This window comes from Pagrus major, chromosome 7 (genome assembly GCF_040436345.1).
Source record: "Pagrus major chromosome 7, Pma_NU_1.0".
Classification (NCBI taxonomy): domain Eukaryota; kingdom Metazoa; phylum Chordata; class Actinopteri; order Spariformes; family Sparidae; genus Pagrus; species Pagrus major.
This window is the reverse complement of record NC_133221.1, coordinates 7,853,565-7,874,619: the sequence shown is the minus strand read 5'-3', so window position 1 is coordinate 7,874,619 and position 21,055 is coordinate 7,853,565. Positions and strand designations below refer to the sequence as shown.

The window sequence follows — 21,055 nt, the reverse complement described above, 5'->3', positions numbered from 1 at the left end:
CCTGAACCACTGAAGGAGACGAGTATGAAAGCAGAGCGAGCCGACAGAAACATATTTCTTGCTTCTTCTCTACTCCATGCTGCTTGCCAGACAATTTCACATTTGGCAGTGTAATATGTTTCAAATAAACAATAAAAACAAAGAGCTGTAACAGAAAGACCAAACAACAAGCCTGTTCTAATCTCTGTCAAATCATGCCATCTGTCTACTGCGACTGTGTGTTATCATGTGTGTTTATGTGCGTGTCGCTTGTCCATCAGCGACAGCGAGACTGAACGGCAGACTGCAGGAGTCGTGTTGAAGTGAAGTTTCGATACGAAACTGTGAGTTTGTGTCTGATCCAAATGTCTCTCATGTGTTTGTTCAGTTTTAAACAACATATTCAGACAAAACTCTTCCTCCCTCCTCCTCGCTAATGATTAAACCTGAGACTTTAAACAACGGGCTTTAGGAATGGATTCCACATAGATCCTTTGCTTCCAGGCAGAATTAATTCTTCAAATAACAATTTGTCTGTAGCCTGGTGAACAATGTGTATCTTCTCTGACTGTTTGCATGGACACCTCAAGTCCACCGAAAACTACCACATTATTGGGCGTTTCTGTCTTCATACGGACAGACATATCAGTCTGAAGCAGCTCAAATGACTTGCTGGTGCGTTCTTCTTCATTCTAGCTTCTTCTACACTAAAATAATCGGCTCATGACCTTGTGATTTAAGTAAAGGATAGTGCCCGACGAGGCGTCCATTATCAGGAATTAATGGACGATGTGGAGGCCAGAACTGTGCAACGCAGCAAAAGACCGTTGCCTCCCACTTATACCATGGCCACTTGCCAAAGAAAAGACCATTATTTTTTTATTTTCGTGCATTTTTGCGATCAAAGTTTTTCACAAGCAATTACTCCATTTCCCTGCCAACATCTGAGATTTTACTTAAAGCTGGAACAATCACAAATATGTTGATGAAGGTTCTCAGTCATCCAGGTCATGGTAATTCTAAGTGCTGTATCGTAGGCAACTGGATGTGTTTCAGTTTCCTGAAGATGTTTTCACCTCTCATCCAAGATTCAGTTCTAACTAACTGGAGGGGAGTTGCAGGGTTTTAAACCCTGCGTGGGAGTGTCCTTACAGAGTCCTTAAGGACATGTGTGAGCTCTGAGTTTGGACTCTGGGTCGTTGTGGCCCTAACGACTCTGAAATGATGAGAGGTGAAACATCTTCAAGAAACTGAAACACGTCCAGTTGTAGAATCATATCAATATCAATATCAATCAATATCAAGATTTGCATGAACAAATGATAGAATCGAGTCTTCACCCAGACCATGGCATAATTAAACTAAAAGCGGGGTTCATTATGCATTTAATCCCAGATAGGTCTAACCCATTAAAATTACACAATGAGCCAGACTGTAGCACAATTTAATCTATATACCTTGAGTCCAGCCAGGTCTGTTGAGTCAGGTCACATATATTCTTACACAAAACCTACTTTTGCTATTTTCTGTCATCCAAGTGGGACTTATCATATAATAAAAGACTATCTGGAAGTCTGGAAGTCATGGATTATTGAAAAAAAAAATTAAAAATCACACAAAATTGCTGCGTTTTTACTGTTTTGACAATCTAGACTGTGTGACAACAGTACGAGTCTAAAGTGGATCTGCATTTAGGCACAGCAGTGCTTTGAGCTATATGCTGACATCAGCTTGCTAACATGCAGAGTGAAAGGCTAATATGCTAGTGTTTAGTAGGTTTAATGTTCACCATTTTAATTTAGCATGTTACCATTTTACTAATAAGTACACAAAATAAATCTGAGGCCATAAAAATTAATGGACAAATATGTCAGATGAACAGTGATAGATCGTACTCGCTAGCGAAGGAGATGTTAAATGCTAACGTTAGCTTATGGCTTATCTAATATTTTGTTTTTCCTTGAAATACGGCCCAATGTCCTTCCAGATTTTCAATATTAATTATCTTTTCATTTGCTAATCAATCAGAAAGTGGGATGAAATTTTAATAATTTTGTCGGATTCCTTACGTTTATACGACTCGCAACCTGGAACACAACAGCGTAACATTATCCCAGCGTTTGAGCGTTTGGGGAAAATGGCCGCCGTTTGAATATGGTTGATTGATCACCTAACTGGTAAGCTTTATAAATGTCTGTTTAAATTTATGTGAAATAGTTGAGGTGATATTTTAGTCTGAACCAAAGTTGTGGACTGGCAGACAGTCCGACATCTATAGAGCCAGGCTGCTAGCATGTCCGTCTGTGTTTACCACAGCCGACATACACAGAGGTGCTCAAAGCTGCGTTGTGAAAAACCTGACTAGTCTTGCTCTAATGCACTTTGGCACAAAACATTAGATAGTCACTCTGATCTGACTTCTCTGGTAAACTTCAAGGTGTTTTTTTACCAAGGGTTTTACTGTGTTGACCACAGACAGAAGAGGGAAATAAAGAAACTAGCTTCTTCAAAGGAAAAAAAGTCCTGTGGAATTTTTTCACTGAAGGAAATTCTCTGTTATTGTTAACAATAGTAAACCCTGAAGGTCCATCTGCACACATAAAGAAAGCAGGTACAACGTGTCCCACGTGGTGTGTCTTTAAAAAATGGTGCCATCGCTCAAGCCTCAGTGAGTGACATGAGAGTCCTACTAAAATCTCATTAAGTGATCCTTTTTTGTTTGTATTGCTAAAAGTCTTTATTAAAAGGAGTAAAGGTCCTTGGGGAAATATCAGAAATGATCCTTTCCGTCTCAAATGGTTGGAGGGGGTGTCAGTGTCTGTGTTGGCTTGACAGCAGCTGGCAGGCTGAGCACCAGCAGGGGAACTAGAGACAAAGTAAACAAACTTGCGCTGAAGTCTACATGTCGTGGGAAGATATTTGTAGTCATGTCTCATCTAAAATAAGTTATTACAGAAGTGGTTTAGTCTAGGGGTGTATCTTTAGCAGCATGGACACTACTGATTGACCATACATATATTATAGGAATATTATAAGAAGACTATAGACAGCAGTGTGTCTATATGATCCTCTGGCTTAATCCGTGACTACACTTTACAAGGTGGTGCTAAACTTTAGAGTATATAGGCGAGTGAATATTATAGATCCAAGACCAAACTGACACAAGGTGGGACTGAGAAAAAAAGGCATAATTACAGATCCATCTGCTTCTTCAGCATCATGGACAGCGCATTAGATTTATCAATACGCAGCACAGTTAGGCTACTGATTTTTCAGAGCCTTGCTCAGGGTCTTAGATTCTTTTAAAACTAAAACTTCAGTCAGATAGAGGATCAATCAATCAGGTTATTCAACTAAACAACCCCTCTGCCTCTGTACTAGGGGATCAAGGGGGGGATGGCATTAAGCTAACAAGGGGGGTTGGCATCCCCATCGCCTACTGATAGTACTGAAGAGTTTGGACCACATGTGATATTTGCAGACACATTTATAGGCTGTTTAATATTTAGCTAATTGGCTATCTAGCCTGCAAACTGATGTCAGCAGTGCACTTTTCTCAGAGAGGAGAAGGGAAGAGAACAGAGAGAACCAGGGTCTCTGGTGAGTGCTGAATCTAGTGAGGGATGACCTGAAATCAAACACACAGATGCAGTAGGGAGTAGCGACATGCAACCATAAAATGCGCCATTATCTTGAATAAACTTGTGGATTTCTCTGGGTTTGAACATTGTTGGAAACATTTGGGATAATTTAAGTCCAAAATTCAAAAATATATAACAAAGGTCTAGTATCTACCTTTTTCAGAAGGGGGCGTGGTCTGTTGTAGCTATAATTTCCCCGTTTAGAGCAATAAAATCCCCACTGCTAGAATTCAATCTAGCGTAGATTCAATCTGATCTACGCTGACTGAAGCTTTACCCGTCTGGAACTTTTTCCTCAATCTTTTATTTTCTTCTTTGTGGATGTTTCTTCTCCCGTCTATAATATTTGACTGCACGACTTTACTATTTTATGTATTTGCTTTTCTATTATAACAGACAGAGTAGGGATGGGACGGTTTATCAGGCTCTGCACGGGAAAAGGTTTTGCAGACTTTGGGGTAATTTACATTTCTTTTTTGTAGATCCAGCTTTGAACCCAGCTGTTCTCTGCATGAAATCCAATATGCACCAAATTTCACACCCAGACGTCTCAGTGGTTCTTTGCACGCTGCTCGTAGTTTTCTTTGTAAGTTCGGGGCGTCCTGACCAGAAGACAACTGCTTTGTTTCCAAATTCAAATTAGCCCCATGCTAATTATTATTAATATGATCTATCAATAAGTCATATTTTCATACACTGGATATCCAACATAATTACATCCTTCTTTGAGCATGTCTTCGGGAAGTGACAGCAGCAGTGAACATGTTTTCCCAGCATGTCTATCAAAACTGTTTTGGTGTATTTTAACAGGAGCCAGCAAACATTTCCCAGACCGTGGCCTGCTTTTAATGCCACTAATTTATCCAACTGTGCTCCGACTTCACTTCCTGAGCGAGTAGTCTGAAATATTACATTGGATTTAAAGAACCATATGCAACTGTGAGGCAATGATAATTTAAATTACAGTAGCAACAGTGTCAGTGTAATTATATCTGTGCTGATTTGACAACAGAGCTGAGGAGCGGAGAAGGAAAGGGTAATGAGAGAGAAGAGAGGGGAAAGGTGTAGGTGTGGAGGAAAAGAAAGGAGAGCGAGGAGGGGAGGAAGACGTGCGTGGGAGTTCTCGTGGCAGGTGTTTGAAGACGCTGAAAGCAGATGATGAGAAGAAGCTGTCACATTTCCCAACAAGGTTTTCCCGGCCTTCTTCCTTTGCCTTCCCTGTCTCAATGAGTGTGTCCACACCTCCCCACCCATTCTTCTTCTCTCCCTCTATCCCCCTGCCTCCGCCTGCGGTGTTTCAGCCAGAGTGACGCCTCAGCACTGCAGTGTAATCTCTGGCCCTAGAGCTGCCTCGTCAGAGCCAACCAATTGGACGTAGCGCTCAGAGCAAGAGCAAGAAATGGTCCTCCCCCGGCTGCTTTTCTGCTAAACAAAGCCCCCCTCTACCTCAGCTACAGAGAGCCCCCCACCACCACCACCACCTCCGCCTGTGGTGCTCAGTGTGCTCGTTACAAACTACCAGCGAATACCTGCAGGTGCAGATTTGCCAGGTGTTGCCCTGACCATGTATCACAGACCAGAAGGCTACTTACACTGAGAGGGACGAGGAAACTTGAGCATCATCGATAATTAATACCTGCTTTCTTCAGTGATTCACATGCAGCGTATGTTCAATTAAAGCAAAGTAAAAGTTCATTCTTTACCTTTAGGAACGGTGTACGCACCAAATATCAGCAGATGAAGACCGTAAGATGTGTCTGAAAGCTCTTAAAGCTAGAAAGTAGACCTTCGAGTTTACGTTATTTTGCTGCATCTGGAAAAGAAATTCCTTTACTACCTCCAGGTTATGTTTTCAAGCTTGTCTGTTTGTTTGTTGGTTTGTCAGCAGGATTACCCAAAAACAACTGAATGGATTTCCACAAAACTTGGATGGAGGATGTGTCTCAGCCCAGAATAGACCAAAGGAACCTTTGGTGCAGATCCGGAAAAACGGGATGGATCCACCTCACTTTTCATTGCAAGACAGAGTGTTTTTCAACATTTTTTGTTGGTTTCTCAGGGAGTAATACATGAATCCTGATGGAAAAGTCAGGTTTGATGCGAGACCTGGTGATCAGTGATGGTTGGTTTGGAGTGATACAGGGTTATGGAGTTTGATATTGAATTAGACTTGATTGAATCAAAGGGGACTGTTGAGCCTTGGCAGAGGTATGCACTCTGCAGAGTTTTGTTCTAGCTCCGTGTTTGTTTCTTTCTCTTCCTGAGTCAGTGGAAAAACAGAAGACAAGGACTGTTGACTGTTCAATTTATCAGAAACTAGTCAAAGACGTGATCGTCACAGTTTCCTAAAGCCAAAGAGGAAGTCGTCAAATTAACTGTTTTGTTTGAACACGGACACGGTCATGAATTTTTAATCACATAAGACAAAGAAAGACAACAGAATCTCACTCATGACCGGCTGGAACTGAGGAATTTTTGGCATTTTTACTTTAAATAAGATGATAAGACGATTGTTGGAGATGAAGTGAAGCACTTTGATGATCACATGACACAAAAATATTTTCTCAAAGGATAATAAACAAAACTGACAAATGAGGAATTGTCTATCAAATATGTGCAGATAACTTTTCTTTGTTGATCAAATAATCAATTAATCAACTAATCAGGTGAGTGAAGGAGTGGATGAAAGTTTTATTTACAAAAGTTGCAACATGGATGAAGATTTGTCCATTAACTGATCGGTCTGATTTGAAAATGAATCCACAACTATGACGACGATCAGTCACTCGTAGACGTCATTTTTCAAGCTACATTGCTTAAACTGTGAAAGGGCTTCAACTTACAGCTGTTTTCATGATGGACTCTGTCACAAGTTCACAGAGTTGCATCTTTTATTGCTTATTTTCTATGACATTCAGTTACAAAACAGAAAAAAGCAGACAATCCTGACACTGGAGAAGAGACATGATGATGTTTCAGTTTGAAAAATGATTTAAATGATTAATCGATTATTGGCTGACCGATTATCTGCCTGGCTGATCATCTGGGTTGTTGGTTTGTGTGTCCAACTGCTGATAAATAAAGTGAATTAATTAAAAAATAAAATACTTCTGCTGTGATGATGGATGTTTAAAGCAGCAGGAAATGGAAATACTCAAGTAAAGTACCTCAACATTTAAGTACTTGAGTAGATTGACTGTGGTTTCATTCCATCACTGTTTATTCTTAATTTTAACGCTAAGATTTTTATTTTTACTACAAATGTGTATCGGTTGCAAATATCAGTTATTGCTCTCCTTGATCGCTAATAATCAGTATCGATATTGACCAGAAACAGAGATGTCGGTAGATCCCTGTAATGTTTCATCCAAATAGTTTCCAATGAATTTTCTTTCTTTTGACAGACAATTGTTTTAGCCTGAATGTGAGACTTTGCTGTGTTTCCTCTTCTGACTTCAGAGTCAATAGATTCTCTCTAAATTTCGAACTGTCCATCAGGAAATACAAGACACACGAAGACACTGCCTCATTGGATTTTTCACTGTTTTCTTGTGTGTTTCTAGACTAAAGGATGTTTTGATTAATCAGGAACATAACGGTTGGACGCAGTCGTAAATGACAAAAACACATCACCTGTTGACTTTGATCTGATCTCGACAATTAGATGCCTTCAGTGTGAAACATGCCGTGTGAAATATTTGGCCAAAATTCAACTAAAAGAAATGATTGATTCCTTTTTTAAACAAACTCTCCTCGTCCTTCGAACAATGAAAACACGTAGATGGTTTCCGCTCACGGCACCTGACGAGGCCATGAAGTCAAACAAGGAATTATGCTGTAATCCTCATAAAAAATACATTCACAGGAACACATTTAGCCCTACAGTGTTGCAATTAACACCAGTAGGCTTATAATTTTCTAGGAACATGCACTGCATTTACATGCGTGTTCATTATTAATAACACTGGAGCTCCCTGCCAGCCAGCCAGCCAGCCAGCCGGCCAGCCAGCAGTGGCCTCTGTGCCGAATCTGCTCAGGTTTTGATAAACCACCTGGGAGTTCATGTGGAGCAAAAACCTCACCCTCTGTGTGACACAAATAACAGCAATGTGTGTGTGTGTGTGAGAGAGAGGGAGAGATGGGGGGAGAGAGAGGAGGCTGCTATTGTGTGAGAATGTGAATTAGGTCAAATGTTTGCTTGCAACAACGATTAACCATGCCCCTGTGAGGAAGAAAGCTGAGGCTCTGTCTTTATCTGTGCAACGCTGGCCTCTGATACAAACAGCGCCTGACATTATTCACAGCGAATTAAAGAATAATTATGATGTCTTCTTCTGATCACATTACTCACATCCCTTTTTCTTTTCCCTCCCCCCAGCTGCTCTGACAGAATAAGGGACCTTGAAACAGGCAGAACAACAACACAGATGCTGAAAGTTAAAAATGGACTCATCCACATCACCATCATCACCATGTTTTTACGCTTTAGTGGGATAAAGGATAAAGAATGAAGGGCTCATGACTGTGTGTGTGTGTGTGTGTGTGTGTGTCAGGGGAGGTTGGATGTATGTGGCTCATGATGGCACCCACTCAGCAGGCATCAATCACACGCTGGGTGACGGTTCGGCTGCCCGGCTCGCCGCGCCTCTGGGCTCTGACACCTCCAACTGCAGTGATGCTGACAACAGGTTACCACCACGACTCAAATGAAGCCGGATGAGGCAGGGGGGGAAAAAAAAAAGAAAGAAAAAACACCATGAAGGGTGTGATGTGTGCAGGTGGAGGCTATAGGCGGCCATAGAGAATGAGGAATTTCAGGCTGATGCAGTGTGCTTTTTTATCATGTTTCATTAAGCCTGTAGCGCCTGAGATTTTTTTTTTCACCCCCCCTCTTCTCTCTTTCTCTTTCTCTCCTCCTTTTCTTTCTCTAATCATCAAAGCGTTTCCGATTCATTTCCAGATCAAAGTGGGGATGGTAAAGGATGTTGTGTCCCTGAGGTCAGCTGGCAACTTACACGACAAAGCCAGTCCAACCCCCTCTCCTCTCCTCCTCCTCCCCCTCCTCCCCACACCCCCTATTTATGAGTAAGGGAGGGGGGGGGGGGTGCAAATGTTAACGGAAGGTCTAACGTTAATTATCTTTATGCTTCACAGTCGGCGCAGAGCAAACGCGTGATTGGAGGCTCCCTGCGCCTTCCTCGCGTCAAATCACAATGAAGTTCTCTGATCAAATCCGCTCATTTTGGGGCTTAAATCACAAAAAAAAAAAAAAAAAAAAGGGCGATGCAGTAAGGCTGAGGTGGGTTGCACACGTGTCTGTGTGTTAAATGTATGACCGGAGCAGATGAAGAGGAAAAAGGCAGGGCGAGCACAAAGGAAAGCAGCCAAAGCGCGCACGGCTTCATCCCCCCTGGCTCAAAATAAAGGATGCCGTGCACCGACCTGCGTGTGCAGCTTATCGAACTGAATCTATAGGCACATATGAATGACCCCCCCACCATCCCTCCCCCTGCCTCCCTCCCTCCAGCCTGTCACATAGCCACAGGCACAGAGCATTGCGCTATAGCATCCCTGTACTCACTCAGCTCAGAGATTTTGGGAGGCGCAGCATCAACCCTGGTCGCGTCCTTCTGCTTCCACACGGACCAGGCGCTGCCCGCGAGCATAATCAATCAAAGGCGATAACTTGGCTTTCTTGGGCTTCACGAAACACGAATGCAGCATATTGCATGTGACATCCTCTGCGCGCCCGCTGACCCGCTTGTGCGCCCCGTCCTGCGCTTCCTCCGCTCCCCAGCCAGAAGGGGAGGCTGGGAAGAGTCCGACCTGCCGCCGCTGGATGTCCAATATTACCTCCAAGTGCCAGGTTTCTCCTCCACTGTCCCTCAAGCCCCCTCCATCTGTACTCGCATCCCCTCGGCTCAGCTACTGTGCTTCCATGTGACACAGGCAGAGCTGGAGACCCCCCAATTTTTTAATTCGTCTTTTGATTCTAGCGTCATCCCTCGGAAGGACGGGGAAGTGCGGGCGGAGCTGTCAAATGAGCGGGGCTGACTCCGGCTCAGGAGGATTTCTCAAAGCCTGCTAAAGGTGCATGAAGCGCATCAGAAGCATTTAGAGTGATGCAATCAGCGCGATCACAGTCCAAATTACAGCCAGCTCCTACTTTTACGCACGGATCATAAAGATAACCAGTTTGAATCGTTGTTATTAAATGTTTTTAATGACATTTTTTTTTATTTAAAAGTGAATATTTTCTGAAACATCTGGTTGATATGAGACCAGCATGTCATGTATTTACACTGACTTTATTAAACCATGGGAGGAAAAAAGGGCTCATCAGAGGAACAACAGGTCAAACTGTTGTTGTGTCTGAGCTTTTCCTGATCTCTTCAAACATGAGAGAGAGTTTAAAGTGAAATCACAACACTTCATCCACTCATAACCCACCCTGACCCCCCAGCTGACAGACATCCTGACAGGCTGTCTTCTCTATCTCCCCTACAACATAGTTTAAATGTTGCAAACATGTGAAAGTACTCCAGTTATGTCTTGTTCTTCAGCTTGTTTTAACCTTGCCACTCTCTCACACCTTTAAAGCCCAAACCTCCACCTCTCTAACACCACCTACTGGCGACTTCGGGGCATTGCTGGAGAGAAACCACCTATCAGGTTGCAGGAGACGGTGTTGCTGTATGAGGGTCAATCCATGCCACAGCGAGGGCGAAACAGGAGTAATATAATTGAGGTCTTGGAGAGAAAAAGAAAAAGATATAATAAGTGAGAATTCTGCATTAACAAGTCGCTAAAACTTCTGGGATAGAGTCAGAGAGTGAGGAAGGAAGTCTAACTAAAGCATTACGTCGAGTCACATAAGATAGGTTTTCATCACCAATAGTGGTTGTTTAAAGGGATAGTTCGGGTCTATTGATGTGGGGTTGTATGAGGTACTTACCCGTGGTCAGTGTGTTGCCTGCAGTAGATGACCGTCAGCTCTCCCCTGTGTGGAGAAGCAGCATGAAGCACTGACAGGGTAGCAGATCATTGTACTCTGGTCATCTACAGCAGGTAATACACTGACTAGAGATAAGTACTTCATACAACCCCACATCAAAAGACCCAAAATATTGCTTTAATGCTGTGTTCACCACCGAGGAAGCAAGTTTGACCACAAGATCATTCGCCACAAACAGCCAGACTAGTTTACTGCGCATTAGCCGTGAGCGAGCAGGAAGCTGGTGTGTGTGTCTCTGTATTTGAATTCAGGTCTACTCCCGCTGAACTCAGCACTCACCAGAGACTCCAGTTCTCTCTCTTCAGTCCCCCTCTCCTCTTCGTAACGTTACGCTCGTGAAGTAAAGTACATTTCCCCTCCAGCTCCAGTCAGCAGTCAACATTATGGTAAATAAACACCCGACAACAGAGGTCACCTCGGCGGATCGCTGCTGTATATAAAACCATGATAAGTGCAGCTTTAAACGCAATTATAATTTCGACAAGTTCCTTTTTATCAGCTTCACAGAATCAACTACCTCTTTTCTTCACAAAACAAAACTAACCCAAGGAATCATTCGTCAGACACCTCAGCCTGTCAGCGGCCAAAACAAGCACTTTTGGTCGACGTTGCAGTTTCCTCAACGGATTACATTGCAGCCATTTCAGCCTGTCACAGCTGCTAGCTGAGGCGATCTACAGGACCGATTAAAAAAAGTTTTGGTAATATGAATCATTTAAACACCAAAACATGTAATTATAGGCTCCAAGTTTAAAGATACTGGTGGGTCATATTATGTTTTTTGGGTTTTTGCCTTTCCTTTATTGTGTTATGTAGCATTTTTGTGCATGTAAAAGTGAAAAAGACCAAAGTCCGCGCCAAAGGGAGTTACTCTTTCCCACAGAAAACACTCCTGCACTGCCTGAAACGCCTGGTTTGGAGTCGAGCCTTTACTTCTGTTACTTATGTACGTCACTAAGTAACAGGTGTTATATACATTTATATATTTATTATAAAATGTATACACTCCAGTTGGCCAGCAGACATACAGTTGCTACTGCTTTAGCGGCGTTATTTTAGATCACACTACCTTGCATGGCACGACCCGCCTGACTCTGCCTCTGATTGGCTACATCCTGCCAGTTAAGTAATGCGCATGTGCAACTCTCGCCAAAGATTGAACAGTGGCAAAATGTCTCGCTCTGTAGCTAAAATGAAGCGTTCAAGACACTGTGTGAAAAGGGATGCTGCAGCAATGCAACATATTAGAAAAATAATGTGTTTTTTGAAAATGAAAGTATGTAAACCTATTCTACTAGGAATCCTAAATGAAAGTATGAACTTGAAAAGTAGCATAATATGACCTCTTTAACACAATTTGTCCTTTTCCTTCCTCTAAAATGCCCAAATGTTATTCCCTTGTTACTCCTCTGTACCTAAATTGAACCTCAAGTATTTTATTGGTACCTGATTCAGACAATTAAATCACATTATGGTTTAATTGGAATTTGTGCCACATTATGATGGAAACTGACTAAAGTCAAAATAGCTCCTGGAGTTTCCTCACAGACATTACTGTCCACTATAAAACCCCTCACAGCCTCTTGAAGCTCATCTTGTCCTTCAGGGTTTCCCCCTCTTTACTCCTTGTGGCACTGATCGCCTCTCATACAGCCTACCCTCCCCCTTCTCTGTAGTTTCCACACAGGGACAGCCTACGTGTTTTCCTCATGAGGTAAAGTGCATTGAGCGTTTCCTCACACGTCTGGTAATGGACCCAGAGCCCTGCAGGTTCTTCCCTTGTGTTTGAGCGATTGTAAAAAAAAAAAAAAATCCAGAGTCTTCTTCACTGTTGTTACCCACATCCTCATCATCAGACCCAGCGGGAGCAGAGAGGGGAGGAAGATGGGCTGCTGCTCGGCACGATGCATGCTGATCCTCCTGTGTTGTCTGCAACTGGTAAGATGTTTTTCTTTCTTTTACACAGGATGCGTCGACATGAACACATCTGTTCACACATCAGGACTAACTTCTCCTCTGTGGTGGACAACTTCATGCAAAAAAACTCTAAAAACTACAAATAAGAGCAACATTTTTTGATGACTTCAGACTTTTACAGATCACAGTAAAGTTCATTTTTTTGGTGCTTTGAAACCTCACCTTTTGTATTGTTTCTGACCTTTTCTCACATTCAGACTACAGACTGCAATATGTTATTAATCACCAAACCAGCTTGTTGTTCTTTGGTGTTGTGTCTGATGACCTTCCATTCACATTGTCATTATCAAGTCAGGATTCTGCATAAACTGCAAACTAAAATGAAATAAAGACAAAAATCTGAGCTGATCAGTGCTTTTATCAACTAGCTGATGAACATAAAGTTAATCAGAAACAGTTAAGTTTATCATTTTAGTTATTTTAAATGCAAAAATGCCCAAAACAACTTGTAAAAATGTGAATATTGGCAAGTTTTCTTGGTGATCTGAAAAAGAAAACTGAATGTCTTTGTGTTTTGAATTTGAAGACATCACCTCGAGCTCTGGTGACTTATCACGGGCATGTTAAACTACTTTCTTACATCAAAAAATTGGCAGATTGATTAATATTGAAGATAATTCTTGGCTACAGGCCTTTTAAAGTTTGTTTTTTGTGAACTGTCCTCATAGGAAGCTTATTGTAGTTGGAGGCCCTCTGACCGCCCTCCACTACAACCACCACAATGAAAGGCTGCACCCACTGTGTCCTCCTCCTCCTGTGTTTCCCACCCTGCCCCCCCTCTTCATCCGACCCTCAGAGGACACAACATTATAACCACGTCTGTCTTTTCTCCCAGCATGCCTTGTCCCTCACGGCTCAGTTGCCTTGACAACTTATGAGAATGAAAAACCTTGAGGGACACACGGGCAAAGAATCAGCGCCTAACAGCCCTGGGGCAACACCGCCTCACCTGACAGAGAGTAATCTTTTCTATAAGTCATCATCAGGGTGTCTGAACTGTTTCTGCTCCCCAACAGATCACAGCGCTGGAGAGGCAGGTGTTCGACTTCCTCGGCTACCAGTGGGCGCCCATCATGATCAACTTCTTTCACATCATCGTGGTCATCCTGGGCCTGTTTGGTGTCATCCAGTACAGATCGCGCTACGTTATTATGGTGAGGAAACTGTCTGAGCTTGATAAAAGTTTGTGCTAACCCTGAGAGACGTGGAATAATTTTAAGGGTGTGTCACACATCAGTGCCATTTGATTCAGGAGAGCCTTAAGTTTAAGTCTGGCTCATTTAAAGTCCCAATTTTACATTTCAGCATATCATCAGAGTAACGGACTGTGGCTTCTTTTAGCTAGTTAGCTTGGTTAGCCGTGCATGTAGTGGTCCGGTATGGGAGCTCGAAGCACCAGGAGACTGTTTACACTGTTGTTTACACCACCAGCACAGGTATGTTGGACTGGGACGGGTCAGGGCTAGCTAGTTTGCATGCTAACTTCAGTCAGTATCTCTGCAACATCAATACGAAGACATCATAATGTCAGAACTGTTTTTTCTTCACGTTCAATTTGGTAATTTTAGATATTTTTTAAATGTTTTTCAACTTAAATGCTTACATAGTGCACCTTTAGACCTCAGGACATTTTTATTTAAAGGATGTACTTGGATCATTTTGACTTCCATATGAATTTCTGTCTACATCGGTCCTTTCCTATGCAAGTTACAGCTATTTATTATGGTATTATCCTCAGTGCTTTTCAGTGGAAAACAGGTATAATCCTATATTTTGTTTACTAATCATGTATGTAAATGTGTCCAAAAAGTTAGAAAGGTTATAAAATCAGGACAAAGGACATTTTAAAGCAAAACTGACTTTTTTCAGAGGAATATACCATCCATTGAGCATGAACAACAAAAAGTAGCTTGGCTACAACCGTTGTTTGTTGGCCCAGAGGATGAAACTATGTGAGTTTCCTCGTCATATCAAATGCCGAAACAAGATATATGTGATACTAATGAAAAGCTGAGAAACCCCACTTTACATGTGTTTTAGATAGGATTAGCTGGCTACACTGTAAAATCTGGCAAAGTGATCTTACTTAAAAAAAAAAAATAGCTCTTACAACTTGAATTTAATAGTTTACTTCACTTGGTAATTCTGAGGTAATTGATTTCCTGACTTTTTTTTAAAGTCATGTCACATTTTAAAATGTACAGTGAAAGTCTCTGAGGGTTAAAGCACTGAAGAATAAATGTTGGTTTACACCCAGCCTTTTTTGGCTTGTTATGAGTACTTCAACATTTTGGGAAATAGACCTTTCCGAGTTAAATGAGAAGGTTGAAACCACTCTCATATATCTGTACGTTAAATATGAAGCCTGCAGCTGGTTAGTATAGCTTAGCTTAACACTCCAGGAAGTCACCGAAAATACATAACCTCTCATAAAAACCAATAAATGTAAGCTTTTACACTTTTTTTTTCTTTTTCTTTTTTCACAGATTAAACAAATAACATGAAACATGTTAATTACTGAGTTTTAATGGTGCTGGTAGGTGTATTTTGTTGCCTGTGGATGGAGCAAGGATAGCTGTTTCCCCCTATTTCTAGTATTTATGCTAAGCTAAGCTAACCTGGCTGTGGATTCATATTTATTATAAAGTCAAGGGAGTGAAATCGGTCATCTCATCTAACTCTCTGTCTTCTTTTAAAAAAGAAGTGAATAAATGCATTTACCAAAATGTCCAACTCCTCATCACAGATGCAGATCAACCATAAGAGTCTCCCCTCTTATTTACGTGACACAGTTGTGACAAGTATGAAATGGACAGAAAACAAAGTAAAAAACCGGTTTAATTAAGAGAAAACAGCTGCTGTGATATGCAGAGGTAACTGGAGTATTTATTGATTAGATATCTGAGATGTGTGTTTGTTCATGTATGTGTGTATGGAGGTGGTGTGAGAGCTATTTTTAAAAAAATGTGTTTAACCTTTGTTTTACCAGGAATATTCCCATTGAGATTCAGAATCTCTTTTAAGTTGTACTAAATCAGAAAACCATTCATTCATTTGAAGTGTTTTTGGAGGCCTGACGTGATGATAGTGACCAGTATGTCACATGCACCATTCAGAGAAACATCACCTTAATGGTCTTGTGATGTCTCATATTTATCTTGTAAACCAGTCGGGTCGTGTCAGATTCAGGACATTTGTTAGTTAAAAGAGCAGCCCAGAGTTTAATCCATTTTCTTTGTAATAAACGTACCTTTTGTCTTCTCAGTACCTGCTGTGGATGCTGTTGTGGGTTGGCTGGAATGTCTTTGTCAGCTGTCTCTACTTGGATCTGGGAGGGCTTTCAAAGGTAAGTCTTAATGGTCACGTTAAGTGTCAGATAATTAGAGACTCGGGCAGCTTCAGCTCCTAAATACAGTGTTCAGCTCAGGACCTGCCTTCGGAAACAGTCACATGAATAAACAGCATGTTGACTGTATGTTCCTGTTCTCAGGTACGAAACGTTTAGTGTTGTGAAGGGACTGTAGCTTGTTTATGTCTCATATCTGCAGCAGAAAACATATTGAAGTGGTGTTTTTTTCGGTCCTGATTGATGCTGAAGACACAAAGACTGGTGACAACAGTTCAGTACTTGTGGTATAATTGGTTTGAGCAGAGATAAGTTCTGGTGATAAGTGGAGGAGATACAATAATGATGCAATCATAGAGAAAACTTAACTTTTCTGAAGTAATTTCTCATTCATCAAGTGAAAATACAAAACGTTGGATGGTTTCGGCGTCACAAATACAGCGCTTTTAATTGTTAGACTGCAATTTAAACACATTTGTGTCTGACAACTTCTGACAGGCGTTAGTTTTTATTTGTTGATATTTTATACAAACAATTAAATCAATCCATGCAGCTTTTCTTTCAAACTGTCTTCCAGTTTGGTTTCTTTCTACCAGCAGCTCGTCTCGACAATAGAGCTTTTAAGATTCATCATTCTTATCTTTCTCTCCGGACTCGTCACTGTGAAGTGAAGCATTAAATTTCCATAACTATGCAGCACTTAACTGGTATTAATCTATTATATCAATTACATAACTGCCTTCTTCTTTTTTCACTTTGTGCTGTTTTGCCAAGACATAACTCTGTGAGACAAGACAAACAAAACTATTAGAAATAAACTGAGCCCTTCTTTTAATAATAATACGACTGGTAATAAACTTTATTTATATAGTGCAATTCATGCTTGAAGTGCAAAACAAAGTGCTCACCATAAAAGCAGATAATCATAACATTTATGATAAAACAATAAAGTCAATTTTAATGAAACAGACAGGAAGGGACAAGATGAAACAACCATTATGTCAAAACACTTCAGGAGGAAGCCAGGAGTATGTCAAGGCTGCCTCTCTGTGCCTGTTAGTCCTGACCTCAAGAACAATCAAGAGGTTTGAGTCAGAGGATCTGAGGGACCTACAGGAGCATATATAATACAAAGTCCAGCCCTGATTGCATTCAATATATATTCTTTGTACTGTTTTCAGTTGAGTATATACCACTTTGTGAAACACACGAGTGTATAAAGGATGTTTCTACATGAGATCAGGAACACATTATGAGACTGTTGTCAGCAGAAACAGTTTGTGAATGACTGCATTTTGTTTTTATTTACACAGCATTCCGACTCTTTTGAACCAGGGTTGTAATATAGTTTTAACATCCTTTTTTATGAACATTTAACTGTGGAATTAAATCCAATATCACATCACAAAAACTCCTTTTTTACAGTTTGAAACATTCACACAGATATTTACGTCCATTATCACCAGATCAATCCCTTCAAATGATGTGCAATTCACTGCATACATTAGAGAAAATACCAAATAGTGAATTGTTTTTATAGACTTTTCACTTCACAGCCCTCATATATGAAAAATGTTTTTTTTCTAACTTGTTAATTTTATTGTTTCTGTGCTTTCTATTGTTTTATGGCTTTTTGTCCTCATTATTTCAGACACATATTTAAAACTGATGTTTTTTATACAGTAATTAATAATAGAATTACATGAAATAAAAGAAAAATGATAGCTTAATAGATGATGAAAGTAATCGTTAGTAGTGGCTCCAGACAGGAAGCGAGGCTCATACTAAAACATATCATGTTCTCACTGCACCTGATCCTCGACGCAGGTCAGATTTCTCTGCGCTCGGTCTATTAAAGCAGAAATATCTTCAAGAACCTGAGAGCTCAGGAGTCGTCTTCACGTCTCCTCTGCCTGTTTTGTCCCTGCAGGACAGCGATATTCTCTCCCTGGGAGTGTCGTCACATCGCTCGTGGTGGATGGACAACGGGCCGGGGTGTGAGAGGAGCGACAGCCTTCCCTCCGATGGGTGGCAGAACCAGCAGAACCCGGAGCTGACCACAGTGCTGAGCTGCTGGCTGGAATACCAGTACATAGAGATCCTGCACTGCATCGTCCAGCTCGTTGTATCGGTGAGACTCACTGTCACTGTTGGATGTCACATAAAACTGATTCGTTCATCTACATTTTGTTACATACAGTATATTGTGTCGAGTTGTGTGCTTACATCATCCCAAATGTTTCCAACAATGTTCAAACCCAGAGAAATCCACAAGTGGACTCAAAGTAACGGTGCATTTGGTCACATGTCACTACTCCCGAGATAGGAAAGTCAGCTAATGAGACTAAACTAAACATGACTAAAACTTTAAAACGTTACCTCGTCTGTAAAGCAAGTTTGATCGCGGGATCATTTGTGTTTATTTGTGTTACTTGCATGAGTGTATTCGCCCCAAACATCCAGATCATTTTACTGTACATTGGCTGTAAGGATGGCGAGTGCAGTGGGTACTTGTCCAACAAATCTAAATCAAACTTTAGATCAAACTTCAAAATACAAATCAAGGAGCCACTGCTGCACCATGGGCCTGTATTGTATGCAGGCAAAAGAAGTTCAATGTCCATTCAAGGTTCTTTTGGCTTTCATGGTTTATTTTTCCAAAAAAGCAAGCGAGCAAAGAACAGAAGGATCCTGCATGTCTCTCCTGCACAGGTAAAAAGAAAAACATAGGCCCACCCAGGTGCATCATGGTCCTGCAACTATCCCTCTGCCTATATAACCTAGTCTTACACAGTGTTACCCAAATTCCCAAACAAAATATGAATGAGACAAGACTAAACATGCTAAACAATAATTGAACTAAACAAATAACTAGAAAAGGAAAATGCTATCAAAGTCCTAATGTAAAACAACTAAACATCTAGAAAAATCTAACAACAATGTGGTGTATTGACTTTGCTTTAGATAATTACACAGACCTGCTTGATAAGGAAGAAAAAAGCAAAATAATCTTGTTTTGAATCAATGATTCGTCAATCAAAACAAGCTGGTATGAGTTTTCTCTCACTGCACAAGGATTGTAGCTCTGCAGACACACCAGACATTTTGACTCGTCATAGTAGAAAAGAACGCAGGTGTTTCTAAATATAACATGAACAAAGCAGCTAAATTTAATTCTGTCATCATTCATTTATTATTTACACCTGTGCTGTCCCGTTGTCAGGAGAGCATTTCTGAAGTGTGTTTGTGATGAATAATGCTTTTTCAGGATCAAAGAAAGAACATTAATTGTGTGATTAACTGTGCGATTCACTTTTAAACATTTTTATGTTAATTTTTTGTAGCTCCCGGGATTTGTTTACGCCTGCTACGTCGTCAGCACGTCCTCAGATGAGGAAGACAGCTGTAAGTACGCTGCTGATCAATAATAGAAACCACAGATGTCATTTATTCTGCACATATAATTCGTTCAAAATACAATATCCATCAAGACATTTTAGAGTTATTTATCCCCAAAATATAACAGAATGCTTCCTACATGATTTGCCATTCCACTTTATGTTTTTGTTTAGACTGAGGTTGTTTATTGTTTATTTCTTTCCTCGCGTTATTTCAGTTAATTTCATTGGTGAATTCCATCATCCATCCAAACCCTCTCAGTTGCTCTTCTACTGACCTACAGGTATGTTTAGCGGCACGATAGCTATCACTTTTAATTTAATTTTCCATCTTATTTACCCAACATTTTATGCGTAATGTATTTTTTCTCTGTTTTTGCATAGATTATAAATAACCACAAAAAATGGTTGAAGAAAAGCCGAAAAGAAGCCGGACAGAAGGAAACCACTGAAGATCGTGAAGTTGCTTTTGCCTGTTTGTCAAATAAAACATCATGTGAACCTTTAGTGTACACACTGTCTGGAGTCAAGAGGGGAATGATCAGTATATTACTATATGATGTGTTATTCCTCCGACCTTAAATGCTGTAAAGCTAAATGTAAATCTACCTCTCTGCGTGTGTGAGTGTGCATGTGTGAACGAAACAGATAGAAATCACTGGATATTAAGCACTCGAGTACAAAAGAAAAGTGTGCTTTAAAAGATGTAAATAAGTAGCTCATTTTTAAATGTTTTTTTTAATACATAATTTAATAATGTGTCATTTTAGTGTGAAAACCACCCGACTTATTAAGTGTACGATGAAATAAACCACGTCTGCAATGGAGTTTGTATCGAGGAAATTGTGTTTTTTTTGTTTGTTTGTTGTTTGTTTGTTTGTTTTTGTTCTGAATGGCTACCACATTTATAGCACAATAATTTTTTACTTATCAAATACTAACACAGGAAACTAAAATATTACACTGCCGCTGTTTTATCGGCTTGAAGTTGATCTTATATTAATTTTAAAAGCTTAAATAATGAGGAAAATAGTGTTTTTGTTGTGTTTTAACATTACTTCTTATAATTTGTCCCTGTTAGAAAATAAGATATTGCACTGCCGCTGTTTTATCGGCTTGAAGTTGATGTTATATTCATTTTAAAAGCTTAAATAATGAGAAAATAGTGTTTTTGTTGTGTTTTAACATTACTTCTTATAATTTGTCCCTGTTAGAAAATAAGATATTGCGCTGCCACTGTTTTATAGGCTTGAAGTTGATGTTATATTCATTTTAAAAGCTTAAATAATGAGAAAATAGTGTTTTTGTTGTGTCTTCTTATAATTTGTCCCTGTTAGAAAATAAGATATTGCGCTGCCGCTGTTTTATAGGCTTGAAGTTGATGTTATATTCATTTTAAAAGCTTAAATAATGAGAAAATAGTGTTTTTGTTGTGTCTTCTTATAATTTGTCCCTGTTAGAAAATAAGATATTGCGCTGCCGCTGTTTTATAGGCTTGAAGTTGATGTTATATTAATTTTAAAAGCTTAAATAATGAGGAAAATAGTGTTTTTGTTGTGTTTTAACATTACTTCTTATAATTTGTCCCTGTTAGAAAATAAGATATTGCGCTGCCGCTGTTTTATCGGCTTGAAGTTGATCTTATATTAATTTTAAAAGCTTAAATAATGAGAAAATAGTGTTTTTGTTGTGTCTTCTT

General features: G+C 40.3%; 1 protein-coding gene across 1 annotated transcript; it reads left to right on the top strand.

Moving 5' to 3' along the window:
• The first annotated feature begins 12,398 nt into the window (after positions 1–12,398).
• On the top strand, positions 12,399–19,633 carry nkain5 (sodium/potassium transporting ATPase interacting 5). The gene is made up of 6 exons (XM_073470830.1): positions 12,399–12,573; positions 13,629–13,766; positions 15,878–15,958; positions 17,889–18,089; positions 19,303–19,363; positions 19,575–19,633. Exons 1-6 carry the CDS (start codon positions 12,520–12,522, stop codon positions 19,631–19,633), a joined length of 594 nt encoding a protein of 197 aa, XP_073326931.1. The 5' UTR covers positions 12,399–12,519.
• The last annotated feature ends 1,422 nt before the right edge of the window (positions 19,634–21,055 follow it).

Excerpts from the sequence above, each read along its gene's own strand:
- nkain5 (XM_073470830.1), top strand. The coding sequence starts at position 12,520 with ATGGGCTGCTGCTCGGCACGATGCATGCTGATCCTCCTGTGTTGTCTG. Across the intron at positions 13,767-15,877 it reads GATCGCGCTACGTTATTATG|TACCTGCTGTGGATGCTGTT; the intron begins GTGAGGAAACTG and ends TTGTCTTCTCAG. Across the intron at positions 18,090-19,302 it reads TCGTCCAGCTCGTTGTATCG|CTCCCGGGATTTGTTTACGC; the intron begins GTGAGACTCACT and ends AATTTTTTGTAG.